Raw genomic sequence first — 20,384 nt, forward strand, 5'->3', positions numbered from 1 at the left:
CAGGGTCCCAGATGACCCCATCACTAGCTGCATGACTTTCAGGGATTTACTTCCTCTCATTGTACATTTCCTCATAAGATGGGGCCACAGTCAGTCAAGACAGCAAAATGAGCAAGTCCTGTAAAGTAGCTGGAACATTATCTGGCATCTTCCAGATTCCCTTCTGCTGCTGTGACACTCCAACCACTCCACAGCAGAGCCCCTTGCCAGCCAAGGCCCAAGAAGTACAGACTGTGGTCGTGTGTCACATCTTTCTTCTTTGGCCGGTGTGTCCCCAGAGCAGCGGCCGTCTTTGGCACACACCTGGGTGGCCTGGGGGACGTCTTCTCTACACGGTGAGGATCTAGGACTGGAGGACCAAGCAGTGTGTTTCCCTCCTCTCATATCCCTGGGAGAGAAGCAGAGACTCCTCTTTGACCAGAGCTGGGATTTACAACCTACCTATCCACTCCAGTCCTATTCTGTAGCCGGGGCAGCCGAGGCCCCAAGGGGAAAAAAAAACACAGTCAGAAACGTGCATGCAGCACTTCAAATAAAAATGGCAGTCAGTGGTTTTCAAGTCATTTTTGGGCTAGAACTCTGTCAACTTTGAGCTTCACACCGCCTCCCCTGTGATCAGCAGACCTACCAGTTGTATCCTTGATGCCACGTAAGAGGTGGTTCAGGGGCTGAGGCATTTGCAGCCACGCCTGAAAACCTAAGTTTGATCTCTTGAGTCCACATAGTAGAACAAGAGAACCAACCCCTGCAAATGTTCAAACAACCCGTTCAGACTGTTTTCTGACCTCCACACACAAATAAATAAATAAACAAACAAAATAAATAAATAAAATTTGGGATTTGAGAAAAAAAGAAGGCGGCTTCATTAGGATTTCAGAACTAGAATTCTGACCTTTCTTATTGTCCACAACACTTGTCACAGCCCTGATATTTGATGCACAGTCGGGAATGGGGACAGAAGATGCTGAGATGCCCCATTCCCTACTGGCCTTCTTGTCCCTGCCCTGTCCCACTCCAATCACCTGGAGGGCCCAGCACTTCCAGGATATCTGGCTGACTAAGGACGTGCGCTCTGAGCCCACCTCTCTGAAGTCTATGTCTGAGTGTGTTTCTTCGTCTGTAAGATTCCGACAGCAGCAGTGTTTCTGAGCTGTTGTGAGGATGGACATTTCCACACAGATGGAAAACACGGAAAGCATTGCACAACATCCAGTACGTGCCCCGTACAGGAAAATCAAGAGCACATACCATTCTTATTCCTGTATGTTCCCCCCTGCACTCTCAGGCATGGGATCCTGGCAACACGCAAACGCGTAGGTTTATCTCTACTTAGAATGGCATACTTCTAGCGCAGGCCCTTGATTGTCAAACACAGTCTTGAAACTGGGAGGCCCTTTATCTGTGACATCTCAGAATATGGAGTACCAGAGAAGAACCAGGAGTTGTCTGAAGTCACACAATCAAGGCAAAAATCCAAAGATTAGTGTCCAGAGAACTCTGCCTTGGGCTTGACCAATTTACTAGCCAACTCCTTTGAGAGACTGTCATAGAACTTGATGATTGGTATATTTATTTCCTTACGCGGACAATGGGATTTGGTTTGCCAAGGTTGAACACTCAGTCTAGGTACTGCCAGCTGGGTTAAGAGTAAACTGGCTAGATGGCTGCCCCACCCATCAAGATGGGAGCCAAGGCTTAGGGAGGAGGAATTGTTGTGGGTGAGGTCCCTCAGTAAACAACCCACTCCTGTTGGGACTCAGTCAGTCAAGGCCCCCACCATCTCTGCTCCAATCCGTTCCTTCTGGTGGCTCTGAGCATATGCTAATCATGAATACCTTACCCTAATGATTTTCTAGAGATTTCATATACCCAGCAGATCTTTACTTTGGCCCAAGGCCCCACCCATGAACTGGGAGCTAAGACCAGATGGTCCACAGGCTATATCTATTACCCATAATAGCTTCCCCTGCCCTACCACCATGGCTTCACATGAAATAATCTTACCTTCAGCCCTCCTCCATGGTCTCTCTTTGCCCTCCCCAAAGCTGGCACTGATGATGCCCCTCACCAACCAGTAGCCTTGAACACATGCATGCCCACCGGCCATCAAGCGCACACTATCTCTAATATAATCCAGTTTGCTCACCTCTGCTTACACAGCCCACATGCCACCTGGTACACAGAAGGCATTAAATCAACTCCGGGATAGGAGGAAGGACGCCCCCCCCCCCCCGAAGCTATCAATCACTGGGACAGGGAGAGATTATTTCCAACTCTGGGAGTAAGGACTGAGTTCACATTTCTGTTTCCTAGCGATTGCTAGTCCTCAAATACTAACTAAATGCCTTGGATTAGCTAGCCAGCTCCAGGAAAAAATGTGACAGCAAGGGGTCCCTCTCGGAGTTCTTGGAATATGTGGGGCTTTTAGGAGTAGGGCACAGGAGGAGGAGGCTTGCTGATGGGTTTTTCAAAGGATTGGAAAGGGGCTTACATAGTTCCCAAGTTCCCTGAACATCATCAGTTTGGAAACTATATCCAGCCATCCAGAGGGCCTAGAAACTTCGGGATGAGGCTACCTTTGTCTTCAAGTGCAGATGTTACCACCCCTTCCCCTCAGCCAGTATGACCCAGTGCTGATCCCAAGCGTGAAGCCGCTACTCAGCCAGCACTGGGGAGAAGAGGGGAGCTCTCTCATCACCTCTCCTGGTGGGATGAAAGTCTGAAAGCCTTTCATATGACTGGGCCTGGATTTCTGGGGTCACACAGGCTTCTCAAATAGGAAGAGTGCTTCTGATTGCAGAAGCCTATGGATGGAATGAGCAGTGGATTTCTAGAAGGTTCTTTTGCGAGACAGGGTTTCTCTGTAGCTTTGAGGCCTCTTCTGAAACTAGCTCTTGTAGACCAGGCTGGCCTCGAAGTCACAGAGATCCACCTGCCTCTGCCCCCCAGGTGCTGGGATTAATGGTGTGTGCCACCACTGCCCGGCTAGAAGGCTCTTAAAATGGCTCATCACCAGGTTTCAGAGCGAAGAGTGAAATGACCTGGATGTCACAGGGTGGAGCAGTGGGCAGGGGCCACTTGGGAAAGAAGCTGCTCAGGAGTGAAAACAGGGTAAAGGTCAAAATTATCTTGAAGATGGAGTGCTGATAGCTCTCTGTCACCCAAGTCAGTAGAGGACCTCCCAACCAGCCCCTGTCCCCATTGCTGTCTCTGTGCTCTGCATGTGAGTTAAACTAGGATTTGAAATCTCCCCTCATGCTGGCTGGGGTGCCTCTAGTCTCTCGTCTCAGCCTGGGAGCAGTTTGGGGTTTGGAGTTTAGCTCCCAGGGAATAATTAAAGATGAAGATATGAGTGAATTTCTCAAAAGAGACAAGAAACAGAGAAATCTAAGGAGAAGCCAGAAAGAGAGGTGGGCAGAGGTTCTCCTAGTTTTAGAGGGTACTAAAGAAGCCATGGCAGCGGCAAACTCACTAGTGTTGTGGGGAGCGGGGTGGGGAGTGTCTTTAGAAACCCGAGGCAAGGTCCGTGGATGAGGGTTGTCCGAGGAAGGTTGGATAGAATGGTTGAATTTGTGTTGCAAGTGCCGGATAAACCTGTGTCCTGGCATCCTGGCTTCAGAGCCAGCTGTGGGGAGCCAGTTTAAACACGCTGGCTCTGCCTCTTGCTGGCTGTGTAACATGGAGCAAGTCTAGCACTCTCTGGGCCCCCATTCACTCATCCGGAAAATGGGGATATTAATAACATTGACATTACAAGGTGGAACAGTGCATACAGGAAGCCCAGCCCATCTGACAAGGTATGTGTACTTAGAAACCATAAAAATGGACCCCCCCCAAAAAAACCCAAATTGAACAAACAAGTCAATCTTCTGGCCCAGCCCCAGAGGCCCCCAGAGTGTGTTCTGTCAGGTACATGGCCCAGTAGCAGGAGTAATTTCTCCAAGGCTCTGTTAGGGATCGCAGTCAACAAGCCGTCTCTGGTACTGCACTGGCAAGTCCCTGTCCTGCTTCCCACCCCGCTTATGTAAGAGCCATAAGCTGGGTCCTATGCCATGTAGGTCAGAGGTACCTGGGGCCACACCTTGCCAGGAGCCCCAAGGCGGGCTGGGGCGGGTCCCCACTCATGCCCAGCCCTTGTGGCTCATCACCCGGAACCTGGGCCACTGCGGCAGCCAGTTCTCAGATTCATCATGCCATAGCTGCAGGAGCAGGGGGTGTTTAGCCCTGAGCCTGCCACCACAAAGAAAAGGAAGGTGAGCGGGGAGTTTGGGGCCGAGCTTGCTAGGCAAGTCCTCTGCTGTGACTATTCTGTGGGGGTCGTGGGAAGGTGGGAGTAAGGACTGGAGAGAGCTGTCAGAGGTTTCATCTTTGAAACGAGGCAGTCCATATAGACCAAAGGGAAGCTGGGATGTGAGGTCTGGTGTACAAGATAACAGGGTGGCAAAGTATGGGCTTGGCCTTCTTTAGGGAGCCCCAACATGTCTTTGGGGTTTTTAAGGTGCAGGGTGGTGCTGAGGTAACACCTCCATTGAGAACTTTCTCAGGATGTCTGGAAGTTGGTTTTCCCCTTGTCTCTGGACAGAGACGAACATTTCAAGTACCAGAGACTTGGGCAGTGGGCAGAGTCTTTGCAAAGTAGGAGTCCTGGAAATCTGATAGATTGGCTCTTGCAGGTGAGCAATTGGCTCTAGGGAATATTGAGCCCAGAGCCTCAAGGAAGCCACCAACTGTGAGCTTGTGTTGTTCCCAGACTGAAGGGATGTGTGGGTTTAGAAGGCAGTAAACTACAGTCAGGTGCCCAGCCCCAGGAGTGGTGAGTCATGCCTCAAAGAAGGACAACTGCCCCTGCCCTGCTAGGCCTGGGCAGTGACTCACACTGTGTCTCTGTTGCAGGGCGGTCGAGTTGGGCCTCTCTGGGGCTGCGGTGGCTTTCCCCAGGGGACGCTGTGACACGCCCTCTGAGGTTCTCGCTCTCTCCCTGGTGAGCTCGAGGGGTGCAGCCACCCCACAGGGACCATGCCAGAGGTGCTGCTTCTCAGGTCTGCCAGCTCCATCCTGAGGACTGTGTAAGGAACCAGGGTCCCACCATCCTCCTGCCTCCTGCCCGTCACCATCTCCCATGGGGGAGTACTTAGCACAGTACCTGAGTCCCGGACCTGGGTTTAAGACTTGTCACCCTGTTCATTCCCCCTCTTGCTTTCGCCAGGGATGGAGGCAGATGATTCTGCACTGAGCGCTTTTTCTACATCATCTTCTCACGATAGCATAGGATATGGGTTAGAAAACAGCTCAGATGCCGGGCGGTGGTGGCACACGCCTTTAATCCCAGCACTAGGGAGGCAGAGGCAGGCAGATCTCTGTGAGTTCTAGGCCAGCCTGGTCTACAAGAGCTAGTGCCAGGACAGGCTCCAAAGCTACAGAGAAACCCTGTCTTGGAAAAAAAAAACTAAAAGAAAAAAGAAAACAGCTCAGAGACACATAGCGATTTGACCATAGCATAGCGCTTGAGACGTTAGTTGAACCCTAATAGGAGGGCAGACTCCATGCTAGGCTGTTTCAAGAGAACATTGATTTGACAGCAATTGCGTTACTGCTCATGGCTAACTGGGAAGATTGAATGATAAGACTATATAGGAAATGGATCGTTGTGAGGGAGTCACACGGGAAGCAGGGTTCTCCTTAATTTATGTGTCACACTGTGATGATATGATGGGTATATCCAACCAACATTTACCGGGCTTCGACAATGATTACTCATGGCTGGAGAACAGAGTTGAATTGGGGATAACCCTTACTTTCCAGGAACTTCCTGTGTGTGACTCTCAAAGATCAAGCTGGAGGGTATTTTGGGAATCTAGGAGGGCTTCCTGGAGGAAGAGTTAAGGAGGCTAGAGAGGCTCTGCAGTCTGCTGGCAAGCCTGGATGACTAGATGAGATGGAATGATGGTTAGGAGAGAGCCAGTGAGCAGGCCCTGCCGCACGCCTCTGTCCGCATTTCATGGAGTTGCTCAAACAATACCTTGGTCTTCTTGTTCCCTGCATACCTGGAGAGGTAGCAAAGAACGCCGAGTTTCGTTGGCTTGCTTCTGTGAAGAGCAAACAGCAGGCTTATATGAGAAGAACACTAGGTGAAAGGGAACCAGCCTCCTGCCATCTTGGAATCTTCCTCCTCAGAATTCAAAACACAGACAGAAGCAAGTCAGCTCAGGCCCTCCTCCCACCATCCCTGTCATTTTATTACTTGAGGTGATTTCCTCCTGGAAACCTGCCAGCTTCCAGAGCACTCATTCAAGAGGAGTCTAATTTCCCAGAATGACAGGTATAAACATTGATCGCTGTCAACAGGCGTGTTACTAGTCATAGTGTGCTCACCTGCCGGGATCACTCACTGGTCACCTGTCCTTCTGGAAAGAACAGAGATCTGCCATGTTTCCCCCTTAGCGCTGGGGATCGAACGTGGGGCCTCACGCTCACTAGGTGAGTGTTCCACCACCCAGGGCTTCCCAGGGCTTTTGGAGAGGAACATGAGCCGTTTCATCCCGAGGTCTCTCTCCTGACAAAAACCGATAGTATGGGTTCACTCAGACCTCTTCTTTCCTATCCTGCTATAAAAATGATGCCTTGCTAGGTGCCAACATTGACAGTGGCAAAAATGGGTGCAGGAAAGGGTAAAAACAGGCAAGCTGTGTGAGGTGGTGCCGTGCTGGTGATTTGTGTGGGTGACTCTGGCCCTTATGCAGTTGAAACCTCTTCTGCCACTAGCTAGAACCCTGAGTGAGCAGGAAGGACGTTAGACACATTCGAACTCAGGTGACAGACAGTCCCTCCAAGGGCCTCAATTGCCAAGGCCCTTGCAAGGGGAGATCAGCTCTGTGGGTAAGGACAACTCCTTTTTGACTTTTTTCTTAACCTAGGTACCCCCAAATTCTTTAAGCCCAGGACATGAGGGTTGAATTTGACCCTCTGTGGGCCAACTGCAAGGGTAAGTGAGGTGTCCTCTCCCACCAGGTCCTGGTGGGAGAACAGGGCCCACCTGAAGGGTGGGAAGAAGACTAGGATTATAGACGGTGTCTTCTCCCGCTCCGGGTGCTGGAGCTCAGGAAAGGCCTGTTCAGGGAAGATGGGTTTCCCACACTCTCTAACCAGAAGGCTCTCATCAGAATAAGTAACTTAGCCTTCTGACTTCCCAGGGTGGCTGTCTTTTTATTTTCTCTGTTTAGCTTTGGGAAAGCCAGAACCAGTTCGCCCAAATTTAATTAGGAGCGGAAGAGCACCGTACCTTTGATGGTGGGGACTTACAAACAGACCTGTTTAGAGGAGGCTGCTGAGCTAGATGGTAGGCGATTACAGGCTGATTTTGTAGTGGCTTTCCAGTCAGTGATTTTAAAGGTGGGTCGGCTCTGAGCACAGGGTTTGGCCTTGTTGTCCAGGCCCCACCTCACTAAGGGAACTCACAGGCTTGTTTGGTAACATTACTGTCTTCATCCCCAAGCGGGGCAGCTTCCACCCAGCAGCCCTAGAGAACAGCGCTGTAAAACAGCTGCCCCAAAGTCAGTAAATCCAGAATGCTCAGAAACCTTGGCTTTGTCATCCTTTCCGTCCTCTCCAGAGCAGGTCACCATAGCAACAGGGAAGATGCTTCAGCCCTAGGGACCATGCCTTGTTCACAGTGTTCCCAAGAAGGAGCCAATTCAGTCCTCCCCTTCTGTGCCAGGTCATCATAGCAATAGAAGGGATGGTCCAGCCCTGTGGACCATGCCTTACTCATGGTGTGCTCATATAAAGGACCCACTCAGTCCTCCCCTTCTGTGCCAGGTCGTCATAGCAACAGAAGGGATGCTCCAGTCCTGTGGACCATGCCTTAGTCACAGTGTGCACATATAAAAGACCATCTCAGTCCTCTCCTTCCCCTTCCAACCCTTCTCCTTTCATAACTTTCTGTGTCTTTTGCTTTAACACATATCTCAGGTTCTTAAGCAGACTGCTACCAGGTGGGCCTGGGTGTGTTCGAAAACTTAGTTTGAACCTGCAGTACCAGCAAGGAATAAGGCCGAATGTACAAAGCAGGTAATTGACCTGGCTTCCTGGGAACTGGGCAGGGATGGGGGTAACCCCACCCTGACAAACAAATGGGACTCCCTGGAGCCAGGGTCATACCCTTAAGGCATCTGTGACCAGCCATACTGGTTACCCACTATACAATTCCAGTAGGTTCTGTTTACATAGCTATGACGATGATGTATTCCTGCTGTTGTACAGTCCTGCAGCCCTGTGTAGTCCTGAGGGGTGTGTATTGAAATCCCTCTGCTTGTCCACCCAGGAAGGGGAAGTGTGACCAGGTAAACCCTGGGAAGGACTGGTGCTGAGGGACAGCGAGGCTGCGGTGATAACAGAAATCCAGGAGCCAGCCTGTCCCGATCGATAGAAGAGACCCTTGCTCAGGGCCACCTAGCCTGGGAAGCCAGGAAGAGCTAGGACATGCACAGCCCCAGCTCTCCCTGGCCCCTGTCCTCTCCATGGGGCTGTCAAGATTGCAGGCAGACACCATGGAAGAGGGAGCCCCTTAGGATTCCAAGAGTTCTAGGAACATCCCCAGCTTTACTCTGAGCCTCTCAGTGAGCCCCAGGACTAGTAGGAGTGAAGAAAGATGGGGCAGAGGCTTCCCCCAAACCTCAAGCCTATATTCTCTTAGAATGAAGGCTCAGAGTCCAAGCCTCTTCCTGTCTGGATGGAGACACTGAGACTCATGGGGAGATAAGATCTTGCACGGTGACACTCAAAGAATCAGGAGATAGCAAGGCTTGATTTCTCCTACAGAGGGAAAAGGAGGGGACTGGAGGAAGTGAGGCAGGACACAAAATGTTCTAACCTATGTTACCCATCTCCCCCACTCCCCAGCTCCTTAATTGATGGGCGAACGCTCCCCAAAGAGTCCTCAACTCATGGCCTTGAGTTCTCAGCTCCAGAGAAGGCCTCACCGCCAGATGCCACAGGTGAGCTCGCGTAATGGGGTGGTCTTGGAGGGAGTCGTAGGGGCTGCTGGGAGCCACAGAGCAGAACTCAAGGAGAATCCATGGAAATCTTGTTATGTCCACATTTTGGGGACCCCATCTAACTCTTAACTCACAGTTGCCACATGGCCATCAGGGCCAGGCATGATGGAAGATTACAGGGGGCTGATTCCTTCTCCCCTAAGGTTGGGAGGAAGGGGCAACAATGGGAAGACCCTAGCAGGTAGGGCCTGCAGGCTTAGGCTGCCAATGGACGGGGAAGGGGGCCAGCCAGATAAGCAACACCTTTGGGAGTTTGTACTTAGTTAACTAGAGCATGGGGCAAGCAGACGGGTGCAAGCTAGCACAGTTTGTTTTGGAAGCTGGGTCATCACGTGCTCCGTCGGTGACCTTCCCCTCAGATAAGCAGGCCTCAAGGAAGGTAGTTATCATTCACCCTGAAAACTTATCTGGATGATAATTGTATCATTACAACACTTGTTCACTTTTATGCACAGAACAAGATTGTAACAGAAGCAGCATTTCAAAATAAAAAGAGAAACAAGAGGCAACCCACTCAGGGGTTCCCAGCTTCCCACTCGCTGTGCTGCCCTTGAGCTCTAACTGTCCCTGGCCTGGGTCACCTTTCAGGACTGAGCATTGGGTGACTGGTCTTCCCTGGAGGAAAGTCTGCTAGCTGTAGGCTCCTCCAGTAGACAGGCAGACAGTCCGGTGGTCATCCAAGTGGGAGCTGGTTGGCGTCGAAGGCGAGTTGCTATCAGTGGCTATGTCTGAAGCGGCGGTGTATTTTGTTGTATGGCCTTCCCTTTGGGTGTGCCTGAGCTTTCCTCGTGGTTAAATTGTCTACAAGTCTGGGAGTGTGGCTGGCAGTGTGTGCAATGAGGCAAGGTGGGGAAGAAGGGGCCATTTCTAAAACCCCGAGCCACAGAGTGATGGTAGAACCAGGGACTAGAGAAAGAGAAGGAAGCCTGTGGCCTCTGTCCCAAATCCTCTCTCCTCAATTACATATTGCTGGGGTCCCAGAGTGGCTAAAAGACAACAGCAAGCTCCAGGCTTCTCTGCTGTGCCACAGTATTGTCCCAGACTAGAGAGAATTCACTACCCATTTTCAGCAGGGAAACTGAGGCAGAAAGTATTTCTTTTAGGCATAATAACACATACCTGTGGTCTTAACACTTAGGATGAAACAGGGTAACTGTTGTATGTCTAATCCCAGCCAGCCATGTCTCTCTAATAAATATAAAATATCCAAAAACAACAATCAAAGAAGTATAATGCAGGGAGGCCCTGGACCAGGATCATGGGCATTCCAGTCCCATCACTGGCTTGCTGCCGCCACCTGACAGGCTGCCCCTGGTGGCCTTGGCAAGAGTGTCACCTCAGGGCCGAGAGTGTCTTCTGTGGGTCTTTCACACACCCTCCCGTCAGAGGTAAAGAAGGAGCCAGGCCAGTCCCTGGTTTCAGAGAGTTCTTTGCTAGGCTCCAGAGAGGCATAAACAGAGCTTCACTGCCATGCTCCTAAGAGCCCAGGCACCTCACTGACCTGTCAGGTTCCCAGGGCAGTGTCCTGCCCCCACTTCCCCCACCACAGTGTCCTCTCCCTGCATGAACCCAGCTTGCTTATGCAGATGTTTAATTGCTTCCTGAGGCAATTGAAGGGCAGATGCCAGACCCAGTGGCTTAGGCCAGGGAAGCCCCAGGGCTCTGAGGTCCTGGGAGTGGGTGGTAGCATTGGCATTCCTGGCAGTTGAGAGGAAGGGAGCTGATATGAGAGAGCTCGGAAGGACACCTGGCTTCTTTGAGAGGCGCGAATGACGCTCGCCTGTGGGCCTCTCAGCTGCTTTAGCAGCTGCAGGCACAGGAAAAAGCAGGTCTGAGCAAGCTGGGTATGGAATCCCAGGAAGGTGACATCTACAGTCTACCTGAGCAGCTGGGGACAGGCGGGATGCAGAGAGGACACTGCAGTTAATGTAGGGTGGGGTTACAGGATGCCGGGACTGTGGGCATCTGTCAGACGTAGGCCAACTGGCCCTTTGTAGACTCTAGACCTTGCCTTGTGTTCCGGGCTCTGGAGATGGTGAAGTTGACAAGCTTCCTTCCTGCCCTCCACGAACTCCCAGCTCGGATGCATTCTAGTTGTGGAGAATCTTGTGCTATTCTCCCACCTTCTTACTCTGATAGACTGGAGGGGGGGCAGAGGAGTCTCTTATCCCCATGGCTGTCAGCAGACACCCAGAATAGAGGGTGCATGGTACCTCCAGGCCCCATTCACACAAGTCATGTCCCTGGGGTCGGGAGGATGTTGGCAGAACAGCCTGGAGCTTCAGGTGTTACTGGCTCAAGTGTCTACTATCAGCAGGCTAGGCCTTGAGCTTCGGCCTGGCATCCTTTGTCTCCCTGGTCAAGGAAGCTTGTGGGGTGGGGTGGGGTGGGGGTGGTGGGGAGGCTGGGCTATGGTGGCCATTGAAGGAAGGGGAAGGGAAGGGTCGCAGGTTGAGTGGGTAGGTTGTGAAGCCACCCTGTGGCATAATGTTTTTCAGAAGATTGAAAACGGGCCGTGGCATATTCCACAGTCCTGGGAGGGGCATTTATGGGATTCACACAGGACAGAAAATCCCTAATCCTCGCTAGCAATGCGTCCATACAGCTGCCCCTTGTTGAGCAGTTACTGTGGCCAGACTCGGAAGATACATTTTCATTTTCTTCATCCTGGCCACAGAGAGGGAGGGAGGCTGCGGAGAGGGTGACACATACCCTGCTTCTAGCTGGGAAAAAAGGGGGGAGGGGAAGGGAAGAAGGGAAGGGAAGAAAAGGTTAGGGATTTCCTAATTTTCTTCTCTCTGCCTGTCTCTCTCTATCTGTGCCTGTCTGTCTGCCTCTCTTGTCTATTTCTCTCTGGGTCTCTCTGTCTCTCTCTCTGTCTGTGCCTGTCTGTTTCTCTCTGCATCTCTCTGTCTCTCTCTTGTCTAACTCTGTAGCCCAGCAGTCCTTGAGCTTGCTATTCTCCTGCCTCAGCCTCCTGAGTGCTAGGGTGAACGATGTAGGTCTCCACGGCCAGAAGTGATTTTCTCTGAGCCAACATCTGTCTATAGGTAGCTCTCCCAATGGCCCGTTTGGTCTCTTTGGGCCCTCAACTCTGTTGCACACAGGAGTCAGACCAGCCCCGTCTCCCGCAGCCTCCCCACCACCTAGCCACAGAGCTCCTGCGTTCCTGCCTGCGGGAGTCAAGGTTCAGCATGGACCCCTCAGAGGCACCTTGGTCTCCTTAAGTTCCCAAGAGGTTTGAGGGTCCTACACTCCAGTCCCCAGGCTGGACTCCCAGGGAGCAGTGGTGCCAAGCCATGCTGGAATCTGACCTCCACACAAAGGCAGCCTTGTGCCAGGGCCTGAGATACATTTCTTTCTAGCCCTTTCTAGATTGAATATGAACCCCTGCTGAAGAAGGGGGGGGTGACCCAGGAAGAGCAGCTGCCAGGGACAAAGCTGATAGAGGTGCTGACTGGGGCTAGTTTTCCATCCCCACCCCCAGGAAATTGCCAGTCCCACCCGGGAGCTCTGAGCTGAGGATTGGAAGGGGGGTACTCATCCCTACTTGGTCCCTAGGGCAGAGAGGACCTTAGGCCCAAGGGATTTATACCATTTCATTGTCCCTTACTCTCATCCCAGGGACATGTGTGCAGGCCTAGAGTGGAGCGCCAAGCTGAAGAGACAGAAGGGAGCAGGGTTCTACCCTTATGTCTAGGAGCTCATAGCCTGAAGCTGGGGACCAGGGAGGGGTCCAGCTCTCACTTTAGCCTCTGTGAGAAGGGCTTCCCCGAGATCTGGAGAAGCAGTGGAGGTGCTTTCTCATCTATGAAATGGAAACAGGAGGTAATCCCAGGCCTGTCAGCCAAAGACACATCTGAGGTACCCTTGGGGAGACCTTTCCAGGGGTCAGGGTGCATGGCTTCTCCTAGACATTCTTCAGACACTGCTTGATGTCCCACCCCTCTGCCCCCTCCTGGAGACTTTCCTTTCAGGGCAGATAGGAGAATTCCAGCCTTGATTCCTCTAGAGAGGTGGTCTCAGCCCACAGTCCCTGTGTGTCTTCCAGGCTGACTGAGACCCCTAGAGCGATGACTGGGAGGGACTTAGCTGGTGGATGTTTTCCCTTGTTATCATCCAGACAGGGAAACCAAGGCTCAGGGATGGCAGACGTCTGCCTACGGTCACTCTGCTCTTGATCAGTCACAGGGAAACCTAGCCAGAGCCCCCAGCTTCAGGGCCTCTCCCACCAAGCCCAGAGAAACAAAGTCATTGGACGTTCAGCAGAATAGTCTAGACCACACCACCATGGTCTTCACAGACCTCTCAGGGCTAAGGGCCCGGTCCTTTCCCCACCTCATGCCCCAAGGCCAGTGTGACCTCTGTACCCACCAAGAGGCTCTCATCCTGGAATCCCTGTGTGAGAAGACTTCCATGGTTGGGTCTCCAAGGTCATTGGGGGAGGGGTTGTGGGTGCTGTGCAGTGCTGTGAAGTTGTTCTGATTCCATCCATGCAGTCTTGCAGAGAGCTCTGTCCTTGTCCTCAGGCCCAGTGTATGTCACCCCCATCCCATCCCTGCAAATACACTTGGCTTCTGAGCTTGGCTATTCCCACAGGCTACAGGAAACACCCCCATCCCCCACCCCCTGTCCCCTCTTCTCCACCCCTCACCTTCCACCCCATGCTGGAGGTTTTCTCCTTCCCAGAACATGCAGTGATTTTTTTTTTCTCTGCTGTTTAGAAGCCTTTGTTCCAAAATCCCAGCGTACACACCTCCCTGCCTGCCCAGCACCCTTTAGCACAATGGGCGGCTTGTAAAGCACCCTGCCAGCTCAGGCCAAGATGAGAGCAACATGGAAGGTACTGGAGACAAAGGGGAGCAGCAGACAGTGTGAGGGGGCAAAGCCCACCCCACGTGCCCAGAGGCCTGGCTCTGGCATAGGCAGTGCCCCGCTGGCTACTGGGCTATGGTTGGCATGGCAGATCGAACCGTGGGAGGTACTGCCGGGAATCTTCTCCAGTGGGGATACGGGTGCCTTGCTAGGTGATGGAGACTTCAATGGGCTTCTAGTCATGGATCGTGGCTATTGTCCCGGCACTAATGTAAACATAGCAGAGAGACAAGGGTTGTGCCCCTGTTAAATTTTGAGGAGTATTGCCAGTCCCGCCTGATCCCCTAAGTCTTTCCAGTCCCTAGCAGGCCACCCCTGAAACGGTGGACGGACGCTTAAAAGAAATCCCACACTAGCTCACAATTGAGAAATAGTTATTTATTTAGGGGTAAACTCACAAATCAGAATCCTCTGCTTGACCGGTTGAATCACATGATCCAAAAGAGCAGCCGTTGGAAAAAGAGCAAGGGGAAGGAGAAAAAGGGATAGACGAGCGATTGGCTTTTGTGTCTATAGTATAAGAGGCCACACCCCAGTAGGTGGGTAATTACAAGCTGTAATAGTTCCTACAGCACACCCCAGATGGGGAGACAGTCACTCACAGCAAGTATGACTTTTCCCTACTGCATGGCTCTGAGCAGCACCACAGCCCGTGAGCTCAGACCTACCTACTCTCCATCCACTGGGCAATCTTTCTAGCTTCTGGACACAGGACACTGCCAGGACCAATGGAGATAGGTTTCCAACCCTACCTTTGACTTGCAGAAGTAAATTCTCTCTCTCTCTCTCTCTCTCTCTCTCTCTCTCTCTCTCTCTCTCCCTCTCTCCGCCCGTAAATTAAAAACGTGTGTATTGCTGTATATGTGCAATGTTTATACAGGTATGCACGTGACTCAGAGTCCGCACTGAGTGTCTTTCTCTGCTGCTCTCTACCTTACTTTTTTTGAGACGATGTCCCTAACTGAACTCAGAGTACATAGATTAGATACACTGGTATTAGTAAGCTTGGGAAAGCTACCTGACTCTGCCCCCACAGCACCAGAGCTATAGATACCTCCCACCATGTCTGGCTTTTTCACTTGGGTGGTGGGAATTTGAACTCATGCTTAGATGGCATCTTCCCACCCACCCCCATTTGCTTCCTTTTCGGCTTGATGCTATAACCGTGAGCATTTCTATGTGTCACTGAGTATTCTAATATCCTATTTTCTTGACTGTCTGGGAATCCCTGATTTCCACTATGCATCTCACGCATCCCTGTTCGACACTGAGTCTGTGTCCCACGGAACACAAGGTTGCCCATTGCCATTGGCTTGCTGCATTTGTCTCACTGCTTCACTTGAGCAGTTTCTCAAGAGCATCCCTGCTGACTCCAGGAACACTCCTCCTGCAAGGCAGCATTGTCAGCCACTCTTGGGAAAATCATCTGTTTGCGCCCCACATTGGCTGGCACCTTTCCCAACCATGGAGCCTGGCTGCTGCCATGCTGCTTGGGTTCTTTCTTTCTAGGAGAGTCAGGAGTGGGAGGTGGCAGGTGGGTGAGGTGCTTCAGAAGATGGCATGCTGTTTATCTAGAGGACCAGGGAAGAGAAGAGGCATAAGAAGAGGCTGGCGGGAAATGAGAGGGAATGGACTCCCGCGGTCCCCAGTGAGAAGACTCCAGCTACTTCTATCTGCTCCTTGCTTCTATGTATTTCTCTTTCTATGGAGTGGCTCCGAATGCCTCACCCTCTCAGCTCGCCTGCCTGATCTCAGTCAGTCACTTCTGGAAGGGAGAGGAAGGGGGAAGGATCTCTGGTGTGTCAGGCATCCCCTATTTGGAGTAGTCCGACTGGACTGCCTGCCTGCACACTGATACGTGGGCACATGGCCAAGCTTGAAGCCCTTTGTCACTCATGCGGCCGAGGTAGCAGGACTATTTACTGCCCAAGGCCCGGCCTCCATGGGCAGGGGCTCTTCTCACTGCTCTGCCCTGCATTTAGCACATGCCAATAACTAAACCCAGACTCAGACCTTTTAACTTGTTGTCGGGACGTGTTCCCTTGGCTATGGGGATGGAGGTTGGAGGAAGGCAGTGTCAGGACAGGCTTGGGAGTAGGAAATACACGTAGGAGGAATCAAGGGAGGAGGTGCCCCACACCTCTGTTTACCCTTCTTTCCGTTCCCAAGTCCAAGGCCAGGCTTCTTAGCTGGCACCAGAAACCCAGGGGCCAGAGACCTGTGGTAGACTCAAGCCAGAGGGATATTAGCCATTGTAAATTCCACCAGATCCTATAATTTTGGACGTGGGTCTGTGCCCCCCCCCACCTGCATCTGGAGAGATCATGCCCTGCCCTGTCATCACACCGTTCTCTGGGACCAGGTGAAGTAGAAAGATGAAGTCTCTTTGACACACACTCGCTCCGGCCAGTCCTCTACTAGGATAAGAAGGAGGCCAAGTTGTTCTTCTATAGATACTGAAAATCAGCACGGTCAAGCTAACTGGGTGCTGAGCCATTGCTGCGCCTGCCTCTCCTGCGTCCACACAGGTGGCCTCCTCTTAGGACCCAGAGTCGTAGCAGCATGGCACTGAAGTGACATGGAATGTGTCCCTGTCGCAGAGTGAAGGGTCTGCCAGCTAGAGTCACAACATGCACAAAGATACCGAGAAAGGGGGCAAGGGGGCTTGGACACATCTCAGGATGGAGGGATAGCCATATGTGAGAGAGGGCCTGCTGGAAAGGAGGGGTGGCCAGCACGCTGTGGCCCATGAGCTCAAAGGAAGACTTTTGAGCAGATCTGGTCTGGGTTTAGAAAGGACACTTTGGAAGTCTGAGGAATGCAGGACAACTTATCAGCCACAAGTCCAAGGTTACAAGACAGGATTTGGGCAGGAGTCATTATCTTTTTCCCAGAGGAGATATGGAAACAGGGATTGTAGTGAAGGCCACTCGGGGGACAGCACACCAGAGGAGGACAGTGAAAGCGTCAGGCAGAGAGACTCTGAGCCACAGTTCTGCCTCCCAGCTCTGCGACCTCTTAGCTCCCTGAGACCTAAGCTTTAGCTAGGTGACAGAAGATTGTGGGCATATGAGACAGTGCTCAATTCATGTGACCATGGTGGCTTCTTCCTGGGGAAAGGATGACTGGGCCCCAGGGAGGGGAGAGGCAGGCCCTTCCCCCCCCCCCAGGTTTCTCTTTTGGCTTGTCTAAAGGGCCTACTGGCCTAACTGGGCCTGTGGACAAAGAGAGCCAACAAGATTCATTCTGCTTGCTAGGAAACCCTGTTCTTTGTGGCATGGTCCCCAAGGCTAGGGCTCTGTCCTGTTTCATGAAACAGCTGGACTAAGAGGGAGCGGAAGTACAGGCCAGCCAGCTTCTCCTCTCTTCCCGTTCTATCTTTCTTCCTTTCAAGCTGTGGGCAAGCTGAGCGCTCAAAAGCGTTGGCTCCGGGAGGTAAAGCAGGAACAAGACAGAAGAAATTAGATGAATAACTCTGTCCAGAGATGTGCATCAAAAATAAAAACACGGCTGCGGCTGGAGACCAGGGGCAGGAGAGCAAGGCTGGGGCTGGAGACCAGGGACAGGAGAGCAAGGCTGCGGCTGGAGACCAGGGGCAGGAGTGTTGTGCTTAGAATGTGCTGTATGCCATCCCAAACATCAAATTCCCAGGTGCCCAAACAAAATTTTAAAAACACTTTTTTTTCCTGATCCTTTTATCCTACCTCTAGATATCTATCCTCTAGAGGACCTGGGATAAATGAGTAACGATTAATGACTGTGTTTGTCCTGACCCACATAATTTTTTAAATATTTAAATGTTCAAATAAGAGTACACACACACACACACACACACACATATTTCTTGTAACTCTTGGTCTCCATTTGTCCTAGTTACTTTTATGCTGCTGAGATAAGACACCTTGACCAAAGTAATTTATAAAAGAGAGTGTTTAATTTGGGGCTCATGGTTCCAGAGGGTTAGAATCTGTGATCATCATGGCAGGGTGTGTGCGCGAGGCAGGCAGGGTGCTGGAGCAGCAGCTAAGAGCTCACGTCTCAATCCACAAGCACAAGGAAGAGAGAGCGCTAACTGGAAATGGTGAGGCCTTTGTGAAACCTCCAACCCCCCCAGTGGCACGCCTCCTCCAACAAGGCCACGCCCCTACTCCTTCCCACACAGTTCCACCAACTGGGGGTCAAGGATTCAAACCTATGAGCCTAAGGGGACCAATCTCATTCAAACCATGACACCACTCTTACCTGGCACCGAATCCCACCACTGAGGAGCAGGGCCCTCTGTTAGTATGGCATATCATCTCCCATGTCCTTAGGAGTCCTTACCAATCCCTGTTCCCTCTCTGACATAGAGGCTTGGGGGCACAACTATTGTCCTTGCATTATAGATCCCCCCCCTTAAAAGTTTAAATCGGCAAATTAAAAACCACATATTTATGGTAGTCTGTTTTAAAACCCATAGGTAGTATGGGGTGGCTAAATTGAGACTGTTAACATATGCACTCCATCACAGATAACATTTTTTGTGCTGAGTACACAGAATCTACTTGTTCATTTTCAAAAATACATGTTGTTATTAATTGTGCTCTCTCAAATGTTGTGGCTCCCTCAGACTAGAGACATACCACATTGTTCAGGGCCTCCATGGAAGCCAGGAAACCAAGGGTGCAAGTGGAGGCCCCGAGTATCAAAGAAACAAGAGGGTTTCTTTCTGTGTGCAAATGAAGACCGCCCTGTGGACTGCACTGGCAAGTCCTCATTGCTGGGGCGCTCACTCCTGCATTATTTATTGCTATGCATTATTTATTATGATGCTGACACATGAGCCCCAAAGTCTCATGGGCATTTTGAGTTTCCCCTCCTGGGTTATTACTCCAATGGCATGATCTTTCCCTCCCCCACCCCGCTTCGTGGTGCAGATATGCTAGCTGCACTGCTGGGCTGTGTTTGTAGCTCAGTGGTAGGCTAGCACATAGGGCAGAGCCCCAGCAGCTACACCAAACCAAAGCTAGCCCAACTGCAGCAGCAGCCAGAAAGAAACCTTTTTGGTGTCTGGATAAGGAGGCCACCCACTTCTGTGCAGCACAGGCCTCTGAGCCATTTCGTATTTCCTAGAGAATGCATTCCATTTTTGTCATTGAAACGAGAGATTATAACTGCTTAACGTTAAGCCTCTTGGTTTGGACTAGGGATGCAGTACGGCAGTAGCGCACCTGCCCTAGCATGCACAGAGCCCTGGCTGCAACCTCCAGTCCATGTAGAAAAAGAAGAAAGACAATTCTTGGCTTGAGGGAGGCTTTAGCAATGATCATAAGACTGAGGCTTACCTCTGCTCCTCTTGGCAGCTAGGAGAACAGGTGCAGGGGGGCGTGGGCTTCTGGACTAGATCATAGGAGGAAGACGCTTTTTCTGCTCCAAGCAGACAGAAGTTTCTGTTCCCCTGGGGAGGGAAAAGGACTAACAGGAAGACAGCAACTGGGTACCCAGCTTCACACACACTAAACACACCTCTGTTAGGAAGATCAACATTGTTTTTTTGAGACAGGGTCTCATGCAGCACCAACTGCCTTCAAACTTGCTATGCAGCTAGCAATGATCTTCAACTTCTGATCCTGCTGTCTCCACTTCTTAAGTGCTGGTTTTGTAGGCATGTACTACCACACTTGGTTTCTGTAGTGCCGGAGAGTGAATCCAGGGCTTTTTGCACACTAAATAAGCACACTGACCACTTTGCTACATCCTCAGCCCTTCTCCCTTTCATTTTCCTCCTCTCATTATTTTAGAAGCAATTTCACTAAGGTATATTTCATATACCATTTAATCCACGTCTGGTAAGTGTACGATACAAAGTTTTTTCAATTTACTTATTTATTATATGTGTGTAGGCTGGAGATACGAAGGTACGATACTGTGCAGGTAACAGACAGGAGGTCAATCTTTCCTTCCAGTGTGCAGGTCCTAGGGACTGAACTCAAAAAAGTAGGCAGTGTCTTTACCTGCTGAGTCATCTTTCCAGGCCCAATTCAACAAGTTTAGAAACTTACAGAGTTCTGTAATCATCACAATTTATTTTTAGAATATTTCCATCAATCCCAAAAGATGCCCTGTACTCTTCTTGTGGTCATTCCCATTCCCACCCCTAGCCTTAGGCAACTAACCAGTCTTTTCCTGGATATGTCTTACAATTGGAATCACGAGGTACATGGTCTTCCACATCTGGCTTCTTTCACTGAACATGGTTTGAGCTGTCTCCATGTTTGACTCACAATTGGTACTTGGCTCCTTCTTAGAAATGGATCCCATCGTATGGATCATTGTCAGGGTTTCTGTCCTGCCCAGTTCCCGTAGTCGTTAAGTCCCAAAGAAATCACACAGAGGTCTACATTAGTTATAAACTGATTGGCCCATTAGCTCAGGCTTCTTATTAACTCTTATAACTTATATTAGCCCATTATTCTT

General features: G+C 51.1%; 1 protein-coding gene across 2 annotated transcripts in view; it reads left to right on the forward strand.

The window, feature by feature from the left end:
- Positions 1–20,384, forward strand: part of Acsbg1 (acyl-CoA synthetase bubblegum family member 1) — a 59,976-nt gene that overhangs the window by 8,896 nt on the left and 30,696 nt on the right. The window contains exons 1-4 of one of the 2 annotated variants that reach the window (XM_075965873.1): positions 4,134–4,253; positions 4,894–5,066; positions 7,969–8,067; positions 8,899–8,993. In XM_075965873.1, the coding sequence (XP_075821988.1) occupies positions 5,017–5,066; positions 7,969–8,067; positions 8,899–8,993 (244 nt within the window). In that variant the 5' untranslated portion in view covers positions 4,134–4,253; positions 4,894–5,016. Of the gene's footprint in view, positions 1–4,133; positions 4,254–4,893; positions 5,067–7,968; positions 8,068–8,898; positions 8,994–20,384 lie in introns of those variants that run through there. The other variant, XM_075965872.1, reaches the window with a different exon arrangement.

This window comes from Microtus pennsylvanicus, chromosome 3, assembly GCF_037038515.1.
Source record: "Microtus pennsylvanicus isolate mMicPen1 chromosome 3, mMicPen1.hap1, whole genome shotgun sequence".
Lineage (NCBI taxonomy): Eukaryota > Metazoa > Chordata > Mammalia > Rodentia > Cricetidae > Microtus > Microtus pennsylvanicus.